The sequence below is a fragment of the Bombus impatiens genome, unplaced genomic scaffold (genome assembly GCF_000188095.3).
Source record: "Bombus impatiens unplaced genomic scaffold, BIMP_2.2 scf_0434, whole genome shotgun sequence".
Taxonomy (NCBI): Eukaryota; Metazoa; Arthropoda; class Insecta; order Hymenoptera; family Apidae; genus Bombus; species Bombus impatiens.
In genome coordinates this window covers 95,242-109,482 of record NT_176853.1, presented here as the reverse complement: position 1 = coordinate 109,482, position 14,241 = coordinate 95,242, and the positions used below count along the sequence as shown (strand labels likewise).

Genomic DNA, 14,241 nt, shown 5'->3' with positions numbered 1-14,241 from the left:
ACTCTGTCGTCCTGTGTCTGTAGTCTTCGTTGCTTGTAGTTGAACTCTGTCGTCCTGTTTGTACTGTCCGATGGTTGAAGCTGAACTCCTCGCCGTTGGATTTCTTCTTTCCACCGTGCCCTTCCGACTGGTCCTTTCCCGGATTTTTCCTGGCCTCGAGTCAATACGTTTATTGCCCTGAGAGGATCGATAATTCGGAATTTCCTAATGAGGGAAATGGGTCTGTCCGTGCCATAAACGGACGGCCAACTAAAATTTCGAACAGTCGTTTCAATCGGTATAATTATCGTGAATATTCGTCATACTCGAAATGTCGTGTTTGACAGCGATGTTGCTTTGCAACAGTCGACGTTGTTAGAAAAGTTGCCGCTCTTGCGACCGAGAAAAATTTCTCTTCTTCTCGATGAATGTTCGACGACACGTCGCGAAACGAGGAACGAGACTTTGCAACAGATTCTCCCGAAACGATTCTTGTCGTCGTCGTCGCTCCTTTGGTCTCCAGTGGGGTCCGAGTTTCTTCGACGAGTTGAAAGATCGCGACGGATTATTCCTCCAAGTTCTGCAAGGTGCGCGCGTAAAACCTACGAATCTCCGACGGCATCGTTACGTCCGCGAGCATTTAACTGGCTCCCCTTCCTGGTTCTTTAAGACGAATAGCCGACTTTCCTTCTTGCACCGACTTAAATCGTGGTCGCGTCAGCGAATTTCCGGCTAGCGAAAACGAGTAGAGTGTAGAGAGCAGAGAAAGGGAATGAACGCGTCTCGTCGATCGATCGCGTTACGTCGAGAAACTCGTTTTCTCCACCTCGATTTCTGTCCATCGGGCTGCGAATTCTCCAAAGCTCCCCATCGCGTCTCTTGTACGACCTCGCGCGTTTACTCGATCCACCGGCGCATAATGGAAGCTCGATTAAAAGCGAATGGAATATAAATTGGAAGCTGAAGAAGAGAGGGAGATGGAGAGAAAACGAGGGGAGAAGAGAGAGAGAGAAAGAGAGCTGACGAGTCGTTTCAGGTATCGTCGATCTCGTTTAATCCCGGCCGACCAGCGAGGCGACTCGTCGCTTAGAATATGAGAAGCTCGATGGACCACCCATGGCCGGACGACGGACCTTGCTATCTCGCCACGATGATCGAGAGCTCGACGACAAAACGAGAGACAAAAAGCAAGCAGAGTGAAAGAGATCGAGGGTAGAAGAACCGGCTAACCAACCGCGGAGGAGCTCGTGACCCTGGCGCCGTGCCGCGCCGCGTCGTTTCTCGCTCCACTCCGTTCTCCCCGACTCGGTTCTTCCCTCTTCTTCTCTTCCTCTCTACCATGCTCGCGCGACCTCACGGACTTTCCCTTTGCCCCCTCAAACTCGCGAAGTCGAGCGTCGCGGGAGACCGCGTTCGAGCTGCTGTCCGGTTCTCACGCGAGAAACGAGAAACCGACTTGGCGATCGATTCGACGGTGCCTATAGGTGGAAAGCGGCAAAGCTTGGGATAGACCGTAATTGGCAGCTAGAAGCGTCTCCGCCGCGAGGAATAGCCTCTATCGATCGTATGCACCGAGAATCCGAGAATGGACAGGGACAATGCCGTCCCCTTTCCTCCGCTCAATTTCGTTGCCTCGACATTCGGTTTCCGCTCGGTCGCACGGCATCGCGATCTTTCTCTCTCTCTCTCTCTCTCTCTCAACTTCACTCTTCGCATCCGGACTAATAAAGCGATTTCTTGCACGAGGCGCGGCCGCGCGCGTACGAGCGACTAAAAGTTTCACGGCGACCAACGACGAGTCGGCAAAACCTTACAAGAACTGCAGACCGAACGCGTTCCCGGACAGACGCGGACAATTACGGGCCGACGTTTTTCCATTTCCCCTTCGCGAGCGGTGGTCGAGTTGCGAGCTATGTGGAGCGAGGCTTGTAACCATCGGAGGAATCGGCATTATCACAGCAACAGTGGCAGCAGCGAGGGGACACACGAAAAAGGGGCCGATTCACCGAGGTAACAGGCCAGGCTATCATCAGCGTAATGACGGAGCTGCTGCGACGTGGAAGGGCGGCGGCAAGCGGAGAGAGGCCAAGATTCCTTGGAATTTCTTGCCTCGCTTCTCTCTCTCTTTGCCGCGCGTCGCATCCTGCCACGTCCTTTCTTCCTCGCGCTTTGCGTGCAAGAACGGATTTCGTCCTCGTCTGGTTTCTCGCGGTCGTCGAGCCCAAGCTGAACTCTACCGAGTTTGTCTCGACGTTATTACCTCTATATGTGTAATGCCTGGAGACGGCAAAAAGGCTAACCACCGGGCCAGTGATCGCGCTCGTCGATCCTCCCTGCGAGAGAGACTTCTCTGGAGCGCAACCGGCTGCCTTTCCATCCTAAACTTTCTTCGTTTCGTTCATTCGCTTGGCCTCGGCTTTTGTACTGTGATCGTGGCAAGTCGACCGATCCGACGTTTATGCAAGCCAGTGTTTTGCAAGGAAATCGTGCGAGCTTCCTTTGCCAGTCACGCGAACCGGCGACACGACGAAACACCCGGCCGAGTGAAAGCGCGTTCGCGGAATGGCGTTTACGTAACGTCGATTTCCGCAGACGCGCTCCGTATCGCCATCATTCTCCGCTATCCGAGCACGTTCCAGGGCGAGACCAATTAAAGTTAACGTTAAAGTAAACGCGCGTGTTCGATCGCGACAAGTACCCCCCACGATGATTCCTTTTTACGCGCCGGATCGACCAAAAACATCTTGTCACGATGATACGTCGAACATCGAAACGCACCAGAGCTGGTAAAACGGGAAAACGAGTCGTCGTTACGGGTTTCGGTGTGTCCCGACTCAGCTGCCACACGTTATATCGGTGCACACCAGGCGCGCGGTCGCTAATTGGACGACAAGTTTGCAGCGCGCCATTTCCAAATGTACCCCCGAGATACGAGGTTGCAGGCGAAACCAACTGCATTCGCGGAAACCACGAATAGCGCGGGGCTGCTAGAGCTTCACCACGGAGCGGCCGACGCGACGATTACGCGATAACCGTCTCCGTTCGCACGAACGATATTTCACCGGGTTAATTTGATCGTTTGCACGTTCACGATTTTGCGTGTACGGGCACGCGGCACACGACGTACGCTCTCTCTTCTACTCGCTTCAAAAAGCGCTATTTGTTCGACTGTGTTTGCGGACAGACGCGTCTGCTTTGTGACTCGTCAACGAATGTCGTAAGTTTGCGTCTCGATTAGTATCGACACCAAAGATTCCCTATTTCCATTAAGATGATAGGGATATTTCTGTTGAAGTGGTTATCACTTCTAAGAAAACTCCACATCTGGTCTTTTTACTTTTCTCAAGCACTGAAGGCATCGATAGCGCGTAGACAAAAGACTGCGACGAAGTCAGACCATAAACAGCAGACAGGCGACGTTGGCTTCGGGGTGTTCAGTTATTGGGTAACACAGCTAGCGCGCGGATCTGAACCAGCTCAAATTGTATTCTACTTATAATTACACTTTTATTTAAATATATTTTCTGCCTTACAATTTATCCACGAGTTTTCTCTGTTTACACATCGAATAACCTCAACAATTTCAATAGAATCTGACATTGGGTTTTTAACCTTTTGCACTCGAGAGGCTACTTTCCGTCGTCACAGCGTTTCGTGTGGCAACTCGAGAGGAGAATGAGAGGGAGGAGAATGAGAGACGATAGTCCCTGTTTATGCTAAATTTCGACCTCTCCGATTGACGAGAGCGCAGTATTGGTTGGTAAATAGATTCCTTAGCTCTTTATATCGTTTGTTATGGAGTGTGAGGTATTACACTTTCAAATGGAGATGAAATATTTATGCCCAAATTCTTCCGAATCTATGGTTTTGCCAACGTCTGCGACGTTAGATTCGACGGTCGTGGCACAAGTATTACAGTTTCGTAAATTTAGAAGCTCTAAAGAAATGGATTTGGAAATTTGTTTAATTAATTTATACATTCTGTATAAAAACAAACAAAACTTAACCACCTGCGATTTATAAAAACTTTAGTAGACCGGATAAGAGGAGATATTCGACAACCGCGAGATCGAGCTTCCACGCCGACTGCTAATTATGATGAAATTCGGTTAAATGGAAAGCTGCGTGTAATTTTAACAGGAACAAAAAAGTATTGTAAGGTGTGTTCTTACCGAAACAAAGCAGGAGAAAGACACGAAACAACTTATTATTGCGATACTTGTGCCAACAAGCTTGACAGATGTTTTATAAATTATCGTAAAAAAATACAGAACAAATATTAAAAAATTATATGTTCAGAGATGTAAAAATATATGGATTATTAAAATGTAATGTGTTTTTAAGTTAATTTTTGTATAAAATCATTGTATGTTACCTACAAAACACTCGTCACAGACGCGCAAAATCATTTCGAGTTGCTGCTACGCCCAACTGAAAAGGCCGTCGAGTGCAAAGGGTTAAATTTTAAATATAATTATACAGGGTGGTTGATAACTGTTGGTACAATCGGAAAGGGGGTGATTCTGCGCGAAAAAATAAGTCAAAAATATAGAATAAACATCTTTTTTTTTCAATTTTTCCATCGAAACAACGATCTACAGTGAGATCCGTTATAACGAGACGTGAAAGAGTGCACGCATATCGAGCGAAAATTCAGAGTCGATTTTCTCGAAAACAAAGCCTCGAACGAAAAATTTTTATTCTAAATTTTCGACTTCTTTTTTCGCGTAGAATCACCCCGTTTCCGCTTGTACCACCAGTTACCAACCATCCTGTATATTTCACAAAGAACACCTTCGAAGACTGAACGTGCGTATAAATGTCAAGTTCACGCGGAACTGCGTCGTTTTACTGTGTGTGGGAAAAGCAAAAACTTGAGATGGGCGTGCGTAGGACACGGGACAAGTGGACTCGTCAGTTGAGATTTTCGGTAAAGAAGCAAGGGCAGCAGTCACCGCTGTTAATTTATAGGAAAAACTGGTAGACAAGATGAGAACTAACCATCCCCATTTAGTGGAAATAAAGATTAATTCTCGACAAGGCAGTAACGACTCTTTGGAGATTATTGCTGGCCCGAGCGAATGTGTTATGAAAAGCGTAGACAGAGAAATAAAACTGGCAAAAAAGAAAATTTCTATTCTCAAAAGGTTATTGTGGATGATGAAATGGACGAGCGTGTAATGACTGGGTCGTGTTACGGAACATTATTCGACCGAGTGATGCGCGTTTTAAATCCTGAAACGTAACCCAGATGCGATTCGATCGACCGTTCTTCAGTGCGGTGAAGTTCTCCGTGCAACCTCTGACCCCTCCTTTTGCAATCAGTAAAGAGGAAGCGGGAAATCCGTATTTCCGGCGATAATGACCACGGGTATTTCATTACGTATCTCTCGTTAGCCACGCTTCTATTAACCGATCCTGGAGCGTACGCGATTCAGGCGGCGAGCGTGCTTCCTGCAAGCAGGATATTCGCCTCGGATCAAAGCCAAATTCCGATACTCCCTTGCAAGTGCCGCTTAATTAACAGTTTGATATCAAGCGCTCTTGTCCATCGAACGCGCTCCAACCCTTATCGATCGACCTTTCGATTTCGATGGAAGCTGCTCGTCGTAGCCCGTATGAAACCAGCCAAATTTGGCAGCAACGCGCCGTCCAAACTATTAGCTTGTCCGAAAAGTTTCTTTCGTTTCATAAGGTGATAATAGATGAACAACAATTCCTGTTTTATATTATTTTATCGAATTAGATGTGCTCCATTTCGTCCTATTTCTATCATTATGTTCATGCATAATTCAATAAACTAATATAAAACAAAAAACATTGTGCGTCTATTATTTCCTTATAAAACGAAAGAAACTTTTCGGACAACCCAATACATACGCCTAGTGTCCATAAGTCGCCGACAGTTTGCCTACTTTCGACAAAATATTTCTTAGAACGTACCATACTTTTGATATTACGTAATTTCTACACATTCGCGTAAATGCTATACTCTATTTCGTAATATATAGACAGCCTTGTAAAGGAACACTGAGATCCATTTCGAATGCGAACCACGTACTTAAAAACGGTAAAAAACGTTCACGTAAACGTACGTTCTATCTGTCTTCGTTTATGACATCTAACGAATTTTCTGTTTCGATCTTGCATTACCTAATTACCTTCGCAGAATATTTTCAAGGCAAGTCTGTAGATGGCTTGTCACGTATCCGGCTACACTTTTGACGGTTCTTGGTGTTTTCCGAATTTGTTAATGAACTCGTTTCAACATTTTCGATAGGTGTTGCATCTACAAAATTCGTTATATCTCATAAACAGACTAGACAAGCAGAACATATTATATTTGCACGAACGTTTTTAGATGTACAATCAGCAAAGCGAGGCCCACCTTGTATAATAGATTATTTTAAGGTACAAAATCATGCGTGTTTTAATTCGGTCGAATATCTCACTCGTAGATAAAGAATAAAATTAATCCAGAAAATCGTGTCTATTTTCAAATAATCATTTTGCCGAGCATGAGAAACTGTCCGCTGACTTATAACCAGGAGCGTACTGTTCGTCCAACGAGCTTCCACTTCGTTGACCGAGGTTGACCAGATACATGTCGCGATTATTCGTAGCGTCCGTCTTAACGTTCGGCATCGTTTCCACGGAATGCGCACACGAATCGATTAACAACGTCGTATGATCGTGACATGGTGTGCGAGAGACGTTTAGATGGAAACCTTCCTGTAGAATACGCGATAAGTGGACGCCAGGTCTCAAAGGGACGAATCGGAAACGGACTCACCTGGACACGCTATGCTGGGCGATCCTGCCGTGACTCGGTAACGTGACGTTGCTGTCGCTCTTCGACCAGGTTACCGAATTTTTCGCGTCCGGAAGCTCGACCTTTCCCAGGTATGCCTCGCAAAATAATCTCGCCGCTCCTCCCAGGGGAACCAATTGCGAGGCCGGCCTGTACGTTGGCAATGGTTTCCCGGTATATCCGCCAGACTTTTCCCCTGAAAAAAGCAACCCGATCGATTGTAAGGTAAAAAATATTTAGAAACCAACTGCCTCGCGGATACGAGGAATTTTCGCCGTTACCGTGTTTTTCGTTCAACGTCTTAAGCCGAATCCGCGCTGACAGACGATTGTCCGCAGACACGTGTCGCGCGGCCAATCTGCATCTGTATGTGGTAAAAAATTGGATTGGAATTTGGATTACGGTTACGTACCATTTCTGTATTTTACGAGATAGACGTGGATTTAATAATTAATTTAATTTTATTTACTCGTACATTTATTTAAAATGATATCGACGGCAAAAAGGAAACAATACCAAGTATGCTGCTATACAAAGTTTAAACAAGAATACACACAGACATGTAAGTACAATTGCTTAGGATGATAACTTTAAGCTACTCGTATGTTTAATGGGATTTTCTTCCATCATAGTAGGAGATCGAAGAATAAGTCTACTCGAGCCACGTACTTGCCAGTCATAAACTTGTTAGTGTGACCGAATTTCGGCTTAAAAACTGGCGCATGAAATATGGGCACGTTAAAGTTGGCCAAGTCTTACAAACGCGAGCTATCGATTTTATTATTTATAATATTGCGAAGGAGGAAAAGTTCACTAATAGTCTTACGCTGCTTCGAAGGTTTTATATCGAAAGTAGTCGTAATTGGGACACAATCACGATCATCATTTGCAAGAGGATATTTGTAGCTGGGGTTTCGTAAGAAGCCACCTTCTCTAATTCTTTCTTTTTACTAGATTTACATTTCTTATTACTATTGGGTTGGCAACTAAGTGATTGCGGATTTTGTCATTAGGTGGTAATGACGCCAAGAGGCATATTCTACATGGGGTAACACCAACGAGACGTACAACTTTAGCAGAGTGTAAGGATTCTTCAAACGAGAAATTAGATCTAAGGATAATGCTTTTACAGCCTCGTTTCCTATTGAAACAACTTGCAGATAATGATCATTAAAGGAAAGTGGCCGACACAGCAAGTCCACGAATAGCTCGCAAAGGGCACAAATCAAATAATGTCATTTAATAATAATATTATTATTATTATTATTATTATTATTATTATTAATACACGTTATTATTGACGTAAATAATTTGGTACAAAGATGCAATATGCGGAAAAGTAAATTTATTAAAATATTATTTATTATAACGGGTCACAGTTCGATTACGATATACACAACGTAGCGATCGTATGAACATAACATAAAAGTACAAAAGCGATATCAAACCACCATCTGTACACAAGGTAATTCAACAAAGAGAGCTATTCGTGGCAAAAAAGTGCAGGCAGTCAACGTAGCAATTGGCACAATTAAGAATACGGTGTACAACGGGTTGAAACAAGCGTACCTTGAATTTACTTTGTTAAAATGAAAAATATTATATCTGCACGTATCCTTGCAAGATACGTGGATACCGATCATTCAACATATTCTTCCTATTTCTTGCACAATCCTTTATTAAAAACTGCGCCAACAAATAATAGATTGACACGAGAGAAGAAAATGCTTTCTTTAAAAGAGAAAAATAGAGAATATCGTATCTCTACTTTGTTTCAAGATCTGATGAATCGACCAGAAAAATCCGAGAGCATTTCCGGATAAATCCCGCGTCTTTTCTTTATGTTCCACGCAGATAGGACTAAAGAAACACTTAGCAAAAAATCGTCGTTCGTTCGAAGGATCGAAGGACACCTCAGTCGCAAGTCGAACGATTTAAACGAGCTGCGTATACGAACGACATAGGACGTCCGATCCGACGACGAACTACGCATCGTCCAAATACGCGTGCCATGTAACCGTAGCCTTAAACGAATTTTAACCCTGAATCTGACGATCGATATTTACTTAAACTCACTGAAATATCCATTTACGTTGCACCCTCTAGCTACCTTGCGAGATTCGAGTCTACGTCCGGGAGCCTCGTTCCGTTTCGTTATCGAACAGCGCAACTTCCATATGCGCGAGAATTCGTCTGAGTTTCGGAACGCTAGGAAAAACGTCGTGTTCGAAAATTGACAAAGCGAGAGACTCGTTTTGTTCGTCCGTTAAACGCGGCAAGTTTCCGAAGAGCCCCCGCATCGCATCGTTCGCCGAGTTTTCTTCTGCGCGGTGGCAGTCGGGAACTTTTCGAGTTCGTTACGGTAGCGTGTCTGCGGCGATATATCGAGCTCGTGAAATCGCTCTAGCGTCCAAGTTTTCACGTTGCAGGTTCTCGAGGGCCAAAACCACGAAAATCCAAGAACGTAATCGAAGTACGTATTTCGTAATTTACGATTTAATTTCCCGATTTACTCGCGAATTTCGCTTAAGCCACCGCAACTCCCAACCCGGTAAACCAAAACTCGGTTGGAAACGCGAGTTTCGCTGCGCAGCTCAAAGCCGAAACTCCGTAGCGGTGCCTCGACGGATGCTCGATTTCCAAGCGGAAGAAGCTTTCGAACGCGCGTGCCTCGAGCGCCAACGAGATTAACGCAACTTTCCTCGTGATCCGACGTTTCCACCTGCGGCGTCTGTTCCGTTTAACGGAATCGCTCGATCGACGTTTTATCCGGTCGGTAAATGACGAGGGCGCGCGTCGACGCATCGACGAAGATCGGAACGGAAAGTACACGGCGAAAACGCAAACAGTTCGTAACGGTGGATTATAGTTAGGCGAAAATGGCGTTATTAAAGCGATTTTCATTTCCATGGCGATCCATCTCCCGTGCTTGGCCGCACCAACTCTAAAGACCGTCACCAGCCGCATTTCCGGGAATAATTATGAAATTTCATTTTCCTCGCGGAATTCCGCAAATAATTATCCACGCATACGGTCCACCATACGGTGAAGTTCTCTCTCGGAACGGAGACAAAGCGACGGCCAAGAGCTTTGTTAAACCGTCATCCGTACCGGGATGGGTCGCTCGTTTCTCGAACAGAGGACCGCTTTAACCGGTCCGGCTATCTCGCTCGTTGTCAGCATCCTCTTTCGCAAACGCGACATCCAGCGCGACGAATAGCGGCTACGAGTCGAGCACCGAGCTTTATAAACGCTGCCGTGAGTAAGTACGGAACCGATTACTCGAAACGAATGCCGAGAGTGGGTGGACGCGACCGGACAAAGGAACGTGCCATTGATTTTCTTCGTTCGACGAATTGGAAGCTCGATTCGGGGGAGAGGGCGAGGAGGGAGGAAGAAAACAAAACCGACCGGACGCGTGTGTTCCGGCGTTAGGAGCCGATTTTATCCGACAGCCACACGCTTTCATAGGATATACGTCGATTGCCAAAGCTACGACATCGGTAGTTACGAAATTGTCACGCCGTTTCTAACAGCGAAACGCGTTCCGCCTCGCGTCTATTTTTCGTGCCATGCTTTACTTCTAAATGGCTCTTAAACGATCGACGATGCCCAGATATACGGTGCGTCCGCGTCGAGGAGCAATCGATCGCGGCTTGAAAGATTAATCGGAACACCTCCGGCGAATACCTCCGCTTTGTCTTTCCGCGGTAAGAAACTCGTGTCTAGAACGGCGGATTTCCACGCACCTTCTCTGTCTTCGCCGCCTCCTCACCCGCCGTCGGTATTACTCCGAATAGCATTATCTAATATGTATTATTATTATTTATTTATTTATTTATCGTCAACGGGCCCTTTAGGTATACATAGCTGAGAAAATTGGGTTAGAGGCACGACTTGCATATATGTTACAAGTATGTATAATATAAACATTTAAAATGAGACACTGAATCAGAAAAATTGAACATATCGGTGAACTCTTTAGCTCGGTAACCTTTTGCACTCGACGGCCTTTTCGATCGGGCGTAGCAACAACTCGAGGTGACTTTGCGCGTCTGTGAAGAGTGTTTTGTAGGTAACATACAATGATTTTATACAAAAATTAACCTAAAACACATTACATTTTAATAATCCATATATATTTACATCATTGAACATATAATTTTTTAATATTTCTTCTGTATTTTTTTACGATAATTTATAAAACATCTGTCAAGCTTGTTGGCACAAGTATCGCAATAATAAGTTGTTTCGTGTCTTTCTCTTGGTTTGTTTCGATAAGAACACACCTTACAATACTTTTTTGTTCCTGTTAAAATTACACGCAGCTTCCCATTTAACCGAATTTCATCATAATTAGCAGTCGGCGTGGAAGCTCGATCTCGCGGTTGTCGAATATCTCCTCTCATCCGGTTTACTAAAGTTTTTATAAATCGCAGGTGGTTAAGTGGTGGTTAAGTTTTTTTTGCTTTTATACAAAATATATGAATTAATTAAACAAATTTCCAAATCCATTTCTTTAGAGCTTCTAAATTTACGAAACTGTAATACTTGTGCCACGACCGTCGAATCTAACGTCGCAGACGTTGGCAAAACCATAGATTCGGAAGAATTTGGGCATAAATATTTCATCTCCATTTGAAAGTGTAATACCTCACACTCCATAACAAACGATATAAAGAGCTAAGGAATCTATTTACCAACCAATACTGCGCTCTCGTCAATCGGAGAGGTCGAAATTTAGCATAAACAGGGACTATCGTCTCTCATTCTCCTCTCGAGTTGCCACGCGGAACGTTGTGGTGACGGAAAGTAGCCTCTCGAGTGCAAAGGGTTAAATAATCTTGGTGACGACGTCAACGTGTCTAAAGCGAGAGGAACGAGGTCGAGGTGAAAATGCAAGACGCCTAACGCCTTCCAGATGCATGAATCTTAATGTTAGTAAGAACCGTTGGACGATAAACATATCTGTCGATATAATATACGAGGACCTGGTGAACGCAAATTTTCCGAACCTAAAATTCTATATTTCAGGCTACTATTTCATCCCATGACGTAGGTAGGTAGGAGAAATTTCTCGAATAGTCACCGGTGCCTTTGAGCAGTGCAGCCGCCGAGTCGTTGGTCGAGACGCGCGTCGAGGAGACGTCGGATCACGCAAGAACTCTCGTCGCGTATTACGCGGCCACGTGCACGCGTAATATTCAGGATATACGGTTGGATGGGAGGACAAATTCGAACACGTGCGTATGAGCTTGTGTTGAGACGCGTCACGTATCGCGATACATACACCTTATGCGTACATAGATTGCCCGATGGAACTGCGTTAAACCACGTGACCTATCCACTGACGAATGCGCGTCATCTACAGATCTTGCATCACGATCTGTGCAACGCAGCCTGGAAACAACCGATCGATCGGCCCGTCTTCTCTCGCAGCGACGCGACCCGACGTCCAAATTTAACGCATATTGCGCGACATCTCAGCGAGGAAAGAATGACAGCTCGACGTGTATTCCCGGTTGCGTTTGCGATTGTACGCGAGACAACGCTCGACGATAACCGGCAACAATACCATCGGCCTCATACTTGAACAGCTTCGGAAAGAAATACCAGCCTGTTCCTTGACACGAAGCACGGCCACAGTCGATACGAGAGAACGTGTCTCGATGCACGTGTGGCTCACGTGCCACGACGTGCATATGCCTACGCCTATCTATATCTAAGGTTTGCGGTTGGTCAGGATGGGCTGCGATTCATCGTCGGATACGCGTTCCACGGCTGTACGCTTTCGGAATCGTTTCACGAATGTTCGCCAACAGCATCGTCTTAACCGTTTCAGTCCCATGCAGAGCGGTCGCGCTGTTTAAATTTTACGTCGAAAAGACCCAGTACATTTGAACGTTACGAACGATTGACGGTATTTTGTACTTCTTCGTTATCTTCTCAGTAATTTTTATCGAGCAACACTTGAAATATTTATAAACTAATGGTACGCATATATAATAATATAGACGTATTTCATAAAAATAACAAATATGACGAATGCTATCGCGCTGTTCGGGATCTTTCCACTCTGTTTTTTCAAAGACCCCTGCGACTCAAACGGTTAAGGGCGCTTTCATCGTTTCGTTCTCCCCAGCCGTTCGTCAGGACGTGAGAAATTCATGTTCAAACACACTGAATACCGCTGCTATAAAATTTATCGATCAAGGATACGCTTGCATGGAACCGAGCAACAAAACGCGACTATCTAGGTGATTCCACTTTGGGATTCCGGAATGCGTTTTATTCTCGCGGAGAAAGTTCTCGCGAAAGAACGAAAAGAAGACGAAGTGGGAGAAAAAGGAGGTTTTGCCACGATGTATCGAAACGCGTGTGTGGTCGTACGCGTTTACGCGACCGATCGTAAAAGACGGAAGAATCGCCGGCCGCGAAAGCGTTGACCGAAAAAGCCGGACAAACGCGCGATCGACTGCGAAGAGACTTTTCAGCCGCGCGGGAAAAGCCGCTTCTCACGCTCTTCTTCCTCTTGACATTCGCATTTGCCGTTTCCTCGTATCGCTTAACGTCCTCGACATTCTTTTATTTTTCTCGGAGATAAGCGGCGAAATGCGCGAAGGAGCGTCTCGAGTTGGAAATCTTTCGGAACACGACATTTTATTGTCACGTCCGTTCGTCGATCGGTTCTATCGTTACCTGAGCTCGAGGCACGGTGCGCCGACGTCCGTCGAGCGTCGACGATTTCATCCCGACGAACGTTGCGTCGGCGTTACTCCGCGTGGATCAATAATCGTCGATCGATTGCTTTTTTCGACCCATCGCCTTGTCTATAGTTGGCGAGTAATGGTTTCGCGGTATGGTTAGATCTGTCAGAAATAACCAATCGGATCCGCGTTCCTTTGGCTTGTTTTTTTTATTCCGTCTATTATACTCGATGCTCGCGAAGCAGGATGTAGCCCTGGACGTAGGTAGAAACGAAGAACGGTGGCCGGTGACTCGCGATACCAAGGCTAGGCCACGAACAGCGATAGGTTGAAGAAAGAGTTCCGAGAATTCCGGTTACCGTGACGAAGAAAGGACGCGCAATTCCTTTCATGGCTTTAACAGAGCTTCTCGGAATCGCGCGTGGGTAGTTTTATTCAAACTTTTGCCTCTGCCTCTGCTTCTCCTTCGCACTCCATTTCTCCTTCGTCTTCGTTACTTGTTTCGTTATAAGTTGGAGGAGAAATCGAGGGACGTGGAAGTCGGCGGACTCGATCGATATCGCCGAGCAACTTGTACGCTCGGGGGAACGATCGAGGGAGGAGAAGAAGACAGTGGCCTCTGGTAGCGCGGTCATTTTTCTCCTCTCTCCGGTGTCGCGCGATTCGTCTACTTCGGCGAGGACGACGTCTCGAGATTTCCATTAATCTCGAAGAAAATCGTTTCTTTCGCTTCCAGATTATAGA

General features: G+C 45.6%; 1 protein-coding gene across 1 annotated transcript in view; it reads right to left on the bottom strand.

The window, feature by feature from the left end:
• LOC100745299 (single Ig IL-1-related receptor-like) overlaps positions 1–14,241 on the bottom strand; it is a 136,180-nt gene that overhangs the window by 29,946 nt on the left and 91,993 nt on the right. Inside the window, exon 3 of the mRNA XM_003490392.4 lies at positions 6,773–6,986. Within this exon, the coding sequence (XP_003490440.1) occupies positions 6,773–6,986 (214 nt within the window). The remainder of the gene's footprint in view (positions 1–6,772; positions 6,987–14,241) is intronic.